Source organism: Pelophylax lessonae (genome assembly GCF_965119305.1).
Source record: "Pelophylax lessonae genome assembly, chromosome: 2".
Classification (NCBI taxonomy): domain Eukaryota; kingdom Metazoa; phylum Chordata; class Amphibia; order Anura; family Ranidae; genus Pelophylax; species Pelophylax lessonae.
In genome coordinates, this window is record NC_138769.1 from 209,412,018 (window position 1) to 209,421,049 (window position 9,032).

General features: G+C 41.5%; 1 protein-coding gene across 12 annotated transcripts in view; it reads right to left on the minus strand.

The window, feature by feature from the left end:
* Positions 1-9,032, minus strand: part of CASK (calcium/calmodulin dependent serine protein kinase) — a 651,701-nt gene that overhangs the window by 235,986 nt on the left and 406,683 nt on the right. For all 12 annotated transcript variants that reach the window (XM_082246666.1, XM_082246669.1, XM_082246671.1 and 9 more), the window contains one exon: positions 400-521. In XM_082246666.1, coding sequence (XP_082102792.1) covers positions 400-521 — 122 coding nt within the window. The remainder of the gene's footprint in view (positions 1-399; positions 522-9,032) is intronic.

Below are 9,032 nucleotides of genomic sequence, written 5' to 3' on the forward strand. Positions count from 1 at the left end.
CACTAAACTAAGGGAAAAGGCTATTGCAAAGTGAAAAGTCTATTTTTCTTATCCAAGAGGTAACAATATTTTTTCCCCCTAATAACAACACACAATATATGATTAAAGAAAGAAAAATTTTCCCTTCATATTGTAATTCTCTTTTCACATCGTGGGCCGAGCATATGGGGGGGGCGGCAATTTTTCTTTTGCCTAGGGCGCCAAAAATCCTTGCACCGGCCCTGCAGCTAATATGTTCCATAATTATGATATATTTAAAACTTTATGACCAATTACAACAATTATGGTTTTAGGAATGTTCCTCAATATTGATGAGAGACTAATTAAACTGGTACACAAGCATGATTAAGCAACAGGGTCAAAAGAGCATGTTATGAAAAAAAAAAATGTAAAACTTACATCTAGTAGTGTGTGCAAGTGCTGATCCTGAAAAACACTGTGCAGAAAATCGAGATCTTTCTCACTGCAGTCTGTGAGCGCATGGATCTCCTCCAGGCTGTCCAGTACTTGTGACACCGCTCCTAAAAGCAAACATGGGAGAGTAAAAAAAAAAAAAAAAAAAAAGCTAAGAGGCAAAGCTTTATGGCAAAATGACCTTTGGACAATAAAAACAATTCACTAGCTACGATTAATGTGATCCATTACATGAAAAGGTAATGCAACATCCACAGACATTAAAAAACAAAAGAATAGCAGTAAAAGTTGAGGAAAAAAAAAAAAAAAACTTGAAAAAAAGAAAAAAAAAAAAAATCACGAGAAGCTATTCATGTTGACATGCAAAATTATTAAGAAGATATAAAAGCCAAATTGGCATCAAACCTTTTTTTAATTTTAGAAAAACAGAATCAAGTTTTACAAAGACACAAACAGCCACAGGGGGCCTGAACTGTAAAGCTGTGATATTGTATATAAGAGAGGGGTTCCTACATGGAAAACTGTTAAAAGTGTGATGATAGAAAGAGAAGGAAAGCAGTTAATACACAGTTCAAATATACACCGATCAGCCGTAACTCTATGACCACCCATCTAATATTAAGTAGGTTTCTCTTTTGCCGTCAAAACAAAGCTGATTCGTTGAGGCATGGACTCCATTAGACCTCTGAAGGTATGCTGTGATATCTAGCATCAAGCCATCAGTAGCAGATCCTTACAGTGATTCCAAGTATTTTTTCTTTTTAACCCTAAAGTAGAAGTAAACCGCCAGCGGGCCAGTGGTCTTTTTTTTTTTTTTGAAAGCTGTAATGTGCTAGTATGCATTGCATACTAGCGCATTATGTGAAACTCACCTTAAAGTGAAGCCCTCCAGTGGTGTGCTGTCACCGCTGACAAGGCTTCCATCTCCACCCAGTTTTCCTTCAGGGTTGGCGGGCTGCGATCCTTTGGTTGGACGAGCCGGTGTTCACAACACAGTGATATAAAGGAACAGTATGCTGTTCCATTAAAGTGCATAAGCCCGTGACGTCACCGGAGGCTTCACAAGTAAATATCTTCTAGACCAGGGGTCTTCAAACTATGGCCCTCCAGTTGTTCAGGAACTACAATTCCTATCATGCCTAGTCATGTCTGTGAATGTCAGAGTTTTACAATGCCTCATGGGATGCGTAGTTCTGCAACAGCTGGAGGGCCGTAGTTTGAGGATCCCTGTTCTAGACAGTGCACGTTTAGGAGATATTTACTGTACCGGTAAGTTTTACTTATCTATAGGTAAAAATTTGTGCATGGGAGTTTTCTCCCACTAATGCATTCTCTGCATCTCCCCCAAACACCTACCCAAATCCTTTTTTAATCCAGCACTGTGTCAATCTGCAGTGCGGTTCTCGTGGATTCAAAGGCTTCACAGAGCAGTGGGAACCTCTGGCTTCTGCTGCTGTAAGTCAAATTCTATGGAGGAGGAGCGAGAGGTGTGGCCAAGCTGCACTGTGCATCTATAAACGCTTACAGTCCAGCTCGGGAACATACCCACATAGGGGACACATGGAGAACAGAAGGAGCAGACAGCACCAGGAAGAAGTAAGGGACCTGCTCTGTGGAACATCCTTTCATAGAGCAGGTATGCATAACATTCAGAAGGAATATATAAAAGATGGGCATTTTAGACGGTGGTTTCCATGGGTATATCACGGTATGTCACACAGATACATATGTTTGTTTAAAGTATAAAAAGTTTTTTAAAATTAAAAAATTTTTGCACTTTAAACAAACATATATATATATATCTGTGTGACATACTTTGATATACCCATGGGAACCACCGTCTAAAATGCCCATCTTTTAAATATTCCTTCTGTGTTTATTACTAATCAGGCTGGTGCTTTCATTGGCTTTAGTCCTTTGGACTTATGAGGCCCTCACTTCATACCATAATTTGTATATATGCATAACATTCATTTTAAGAATTAAAAAAACAAAACAAAAAAGTTTTAGTGTGATTTTAAGAGCTCATGCATACTGGCCATCACATAAGCTGCTTCTAAGGGCATTTGACCTTTTTTCTGCTCTAAACGCCCCTCCATGTTAGCCTATGTGTCCATGCACACATGGGCATTCACAGGCGATTCGAGGCAGAAAAAGAATCATTTGCAAGTTTGGGAGAGAAGTGTTTTGGCTTAAATAAAAACATCTGACGCTAAGCGCATTTAGCACTGGAGCATTCATTCATTTCAATGGTCAGAATAAAATAATATTCTGGCCAATGGAATACATGAAAGCCCTAATGCTAAACAAGATTGAAAAAACGCAGCTTTAGGCACTTTTTTTTTACACCGCATTCAAAATAGCTAGGCAAGCGGCCAGTGTGCATGAGGTAAAGTCCTGTAAGGTGGGGCCTGCATTGATCACATTTTTTTTCCAGCACATCCCACAGATGCTCGATTGGATTGATAGCTTGAGAACTTGGAAGACAAGCAACACCTCAAACTCATTGGTGTGCTCCTCAAGCCATTTTTGCAGATTAGCAGGGCACAATATCCTGGTGAAAGAGGCCACTGCCGTCAGGGAATACCGCTTCCATAAAGTGGTGCACGTGGTCAAAAACAATGTTTAGGTAGGTTGTACATGTCAAGTAACAACTATGTGAATGTCAGGAGCCAAGATTTCCCTGCAGAACATTGCTCAAAGCATCAAACTGCCTCCACTGGCTTGCCTTTTCTGTTACTGCATCCTGGTGCTATCCTTTCCCCAGGTAAGTGATACACATACACCCAGCCATTCACAGGATGAAAAGACAACAAGATCAATCAGATCAGACCACCTGCTTTCATTGTTCCTGTGGTCCAGTTCTGATGCTCATGTGCCCATGGAAGGCGCTTCTGGCTGTGGACACAAATCAGCATGGGCGCTAAGACGGGTCTGCAGCTACACAGCCCCATAAACAACAAACTACGATGCAAATTTTTTCCTGCTTTCAACATATAAACTTCAGGGACATGTTCACTTGCTACCTAATATATCCCACCCACTTTCAGATGCCATTGTAACAAGATAATCAATATTTTTCACTTAAGCGGTCTGTGGTCAAAGTTTTGGCTGATCTGTGTATTTGTGAAAACTGCCAACTTATTTGTAAGCCGGTCTTGGGATGCAGACACCTGCCAACACAGCACAACCTGGATAAGTGAACACATTTTCGGTTGGAATAAATGGAATAAGCAGCAGGGCTTGGCTGAGAGGATTTTGAGGTAAAGGATGTACAGAGCCAAGCAGGGCACACAGAAAAAAGTATGGGTATTACAAAACTGCTGCGGAAGGGATTTAAGGACCAGGAAAGGTAGGTACACTTAGGATTTAAATGGAGTTTTGTGCAAATGACTTGCCCCAGTTTGCATTCAGGATCAAATTAATCAAGCACATAGGTGTGAATGGGCCCCCAAGCTCACCAAGCACATTACAATCTGACTGTATAATCTTTGTGGCTGCAAAAGTTTTCTATTTATGATTTCTCCCTGGTGATTCAGCCAGTAAAAACACAGGAAGTCTTAGACCCCGTTCACACTGGGGCGACCCGACTTTGCCGGGCGACCTGTGAAGTCACGGTGCGCAGCTCGCACCGCAACCTCGGAGCGGCCGGCACGGACTTCATATCATTGAAGTCAATGCAGGTCGCCCCAAAGAAGCTCCGGACCCCTTTTCTAAGTCGGAGCGACTTGTGACGCTCCTATTAGAACAGGTCCTGTGCTGCTCTATGGCAGGCGACCCACGGCGACTTGTCAGGCGACCAGGTCGCCTGACAGGTTGCCCCAGTGTGAACGGGGTCTTAGGGTGTCTCCTCAATGTATGGAGGAGCAATGGAGACACCCTTGGACAATAGTACTGACTAGAGAGGGTGGCATTAGATGCACTAGAAGATTTGAATGGGATTCATATAGGTGACTAAAAATGAAAACCTAACTTCAGCTTACAACTTGCTCTTATTTTTTTATCCTTTTGGAATAAAGGTTTTAACCAAATGATTAAAATCAGAACATTGTAAGCATCCCTTACAATAGACTTACCGACAGGATCAACAGGTTAAAAGTTACAGGGGACTGTTTTGTTAATGCTAGTGACAGACGGCATCACACAGGTAATTTTAGATCTTACCTTAGGCCCACATTCACATTGAGCCAATTTGACATGTAAAATCGTATGCCAAATCGGAGCCTATTACCGCCAATTGCACCGTCCAAATCGGTGCAACGCCGACTTTGCGGCTCTGCACCGATTCCCAAAAGTAGTTTATGCACTACTTTGGGGGGCGAATAAGAAGACCTCAACGGAGGGAGAAGATCTTAGTGACAGAACCGGAGAAAGAAGACGCGTTGGAGCTACAAAGGGGGACACTCTTCATTTTTAATAAAGGACTTTCCAAAAACTGTCTCTTGTTTTGTGTAACACTACTTTTTTTTTGGGTGCATGAGTAGGGGTACAATGTACTCCATACTAATTCACATGGGGAAGCGGGATCCGGGACCCCACACCATTTTTTTCATTTGCCGTGGGGTTTCCCCTCAAGATTAATACCAGAATCAAAGGGACTGGTATGGATCTGGGTGTGAGGTTTAATCTACACCAGAGCAAAGGAATTGTTTTGATTGGTCAAAGGACAAGTCACAATCATCTCAAAGTCGGATCCTGTTCATTGAAGTCCCATGGAAGTCATGCAACTTCCATGTCAGATCAGTGTGAACATAGCCTTATATACAGTCAGGTCCATAAATATTGGGACAGCGACACAATTCTAATCTTTTTGGCTCTATACACCACCACAATGGATTTGCAATGAAACAAACAAGATGTGCTTTAACTGCAGACTTTCAGCTTTAATTTGAGGGTATTTACATCCAAATCAGGTGAACGGTGTAGGAATTACAACAGTTTGTATACGTGCCTCCCACTTTTTAAGGGACCAAAAGTAATGGGACACATTAACAATCACAAATCAAACTTTCACTTTTTAATACTTGGTTACAAATCCTTTGCAGTCAATTACAGCCTGAAGTCTGGAACGCATAGACATCACCAGACGCTGGGTTTCATCCCTGGTGATGCTCTGCCAGGCCTCTACTGCAACCGTCTTCAGTTCCTGCTTGTTCTTGGGGCATTTTCCCTTCAGTTTTGTCTTCAGCAAGTGAAATGCATGCTCAATCGGATTCAGGTCAGGTGATTGACTTGGCCATTGCATAACATTCCAATTCTTTCCCTTAAAAAACTCTTTGGTTGCTTTCGCAGTATGCTTCGGGTCATTGTCCATCTGCACTGTGAAGCACCATTCAATGAGTTCTGAAGCATTTGGCTGAATATGAGCAGATAATATTGCCAAAAACACTTCAGAATTCATCCTGCTGCTTTTGTCAGCAGTCACATCAATAAATACAAGAGAACCAGTTCCATTGGCAGCCATACATGCCCACGCCACGACACTACCACCACCATGCTTCACTGATGAGGTGGTATGCTTTGGATCATGAGCAGTTCCTTTCCTTCTCCATACTCTTCTCTTCCCATCACTGGTACAAGTTGATCTTGGTCTTATCTGTCCATAGAATGTTGTTCCAGAACTGTGAAGGCTTTTTTAGATGTTGTTTGGCAAACTCTAATCTGGCCTTCCTGTTTTTGAGGCTCACCAATGGTTTACATCTTGTGGTAAACCCTCCGTATTCACTCTGGTGAAGTCTTCTCTTGATTGTTGACTTTGACACGCATACACCTACCTCCTGGAGAGTGTTCTTGATCTGGCCAACTGTTGTAAAGGAGGTTTTCTTCACCAGGGAAAGAATTCTTCGGTCATCTAACACAGTTGTTTTCCGTGGTCTTCCGGGTCTTTTGGTGTAGCTGAGCTCACCGGTGCCTTCTTTTTTTTAAGGATGTTCCAAACAGTTGATTTGGCCACACCTAATGTTTTTGCTATCTCTCTGATGGGTTTGTTTTGTTTTTTTTCAGCCTAATGATGGCTTGCTTCACTGATAGTGACAGCTCTTTGGATCTCATATTCAGAGTTGACAGCAACAGATTCCAAATGCAAATAGCACACCTGAAATGAACTCTGGACCTTTTATCTGCTCCTTATAAATGGGATAATGAGGAAATAACACACACCTGGCCATGGAACAGCTGAGCAGCCACTTGTCCCATTACTTTTGGTCCCTTAAAAAGTGGGAGGCACATATACAAACTGTTGCAATTCCTACACCGGTTACCTGATTTGGATGTAAATACCCTCAAATTAAAGCTGAAAGTCTGCAGTTAAAGCACATCTTGTTTGTTTCATTTCAAATCCATTGTGGTGGTGTATAGAGCCAAAAAGATTAGAATTGTGTTGATGTCCCAATATTTATGGACCTGACTGTATGAAAGTTAGAAGCAAATTAGTCAACATGCACAACTGCTCCAAATCCTGCTTAAGTAAATTCCACCCACTGTGCACCTTAACAATATTTAACCACTTTGCGAACGCTCCACAAACATACAAATGTGACAGGGCGGTTGCTCTGTCCCCGATCACGTACCTAGTATGTGATCTGACACTTCAAGGCCTGGGGCGCATACCACCAGCCGTGATTATACACAGCGGGAGCCTAGCCGCGTGTACCACAGACTCTATACCCGCCGATTAGACTGTACAGGGGCAGAGAGACAATCTGTAAACAAGGCAGATTATCGTTCTGTAAGAGGGGAAGGTTCGGCTTCTGTATTTCTGCAAAACAAACACGTATATTTGCCTTGCCCCAGTCAAACCTCCTCCCCCACAGTTAATACGCACAACTTAGGCATACATTTAACCTTTTTGATGTTAACCCCTACCCTGACAGTGTAATTAGTACAGTGACCGCTGTGTCACCGATCCTCAAAAAAGTGTCAGGTGTCCAATTTGTCCGCCACAATATCGCTGATTGCAGCCATTACTAGTAAAAAAAAATAAAAAATGTAAAAATATTGCATAGTTTGCACACACTATAACTTTTGCGCAAACCAATCAATATATGCTTATTGGGATATTTTTTTTTTAACCGAAAAAGAATACAGATTGGCCTAAAATGATGAAGACATTTTTTTACTGGATAGGTTTTATAGCCGAAATTTACAAGTTTTATTTTCAAAATTGTCGGTCTTTGTTTGGTCAAAATTGTCGGTCTTTGTTTAAAATGCAAAAAATAAAAAAACAGAGGTGATCAAATACCACCAAAAGCAACCTCTATTTGTGGGGGAAAAAAAGGACAAAAATGTTATTTGGATACAGTGTCACACGACTAGGAAATTGTCAGATAAATTAATGAAATACCGTATCCCAAAACCTTCCGGAGCTGAAGTGGTTAAACCCATAATGCAAAACTTTTATACAGTGGTTATAGAAAAGAATCCCCCCTCTAAAATAATAACATTGTGTTGCTTTGCAGCCTGAAATGAAGACACAGGTTTTGTTTTATCCAGCTGTATTTTACTCAATGCAACCTATAACATCCAAGTGAAAGTTATAACACCAACATGTCAGGGAAAAAAAAGGAAAAAAGATCGCCCCCTTGTGTCAATATTTTGTTAAACAATCTTTTGCTTTAACCACTTCTGGGGCGGAAGATTTTCCCCCTTAACGACCAGGCCATTTTTTGCGATTCAGCACTGCGTTACTTTAAAAGACAATTGCTTGGTCTGGCAATGCTGTACCCAAAAAAATGTATGTCCTTATTTACCCATAAATAGAGCTTTCTTTTGGTGGTATTTGATCACCTGTGCGATTTATATTTTTTGCTCTATAAACCAAAAACGAACGACAATTCTGAAAAAAAAGAAAAAAAAAAAAAAAATTATATATATATATATATTTTTTTTTTTTTTTCACTTTCTGCTATATAACATTCCAAAAAATAAAATTAAAAAATCAAATTTTTATCATTTTATATGATAAAAAAAAAATCCCAATAAGCGTATTTTGATTGGTTTGTGCAAATGTTATCATGCCTACAAACTAGGGGAAAGATGTATGCCTTTTTATTTATTTTTTACTAGTAATAGCTGCGATCTGCGATTTTTAGCGGGACTGTGACATTGTGGCGGACAGATAGGACCCCTGACATTTTTTAAACTTTTGGGGGGGGGGGGGGGGGCAGTGACATTACTACAGTAATCAGGGCTGAAAATGTGCAGTGTTAATGTAATAATGACACTGGCAGGGAAGGGGTTAACCCAGGGGCGATTAAAGGGTTAAGTGTGAGCCTAGGGGGTGTTTTCTAACTTTGGGGGGCTGGTGGGCTTTGTATCATCAATACAGAAACCTGTGTTTCTAAATAGGAGGAACAAAGGAGCTCTGCATTGATTCCAGAGAGAACAGCAGCAGGCCGCTGTTCTCTCTTCACGGGGAGCGATCACGGGTGCCCGGCGGCAGTCACAGCCACCAGCCCTGTGGTTTGGCTTCCCCACTAGCGAGTGGGCGAGCACACGCGCTCCCAGGATCGCTCCCGCAGACCGCCGTACAGGTATGGCGATTCACGGGAACCTGCCGTCGTTATGCGGCGGCTGGTCAGCAAGTGGTTAAATTACAGCTTTGAGTCTGTTGGGATTTG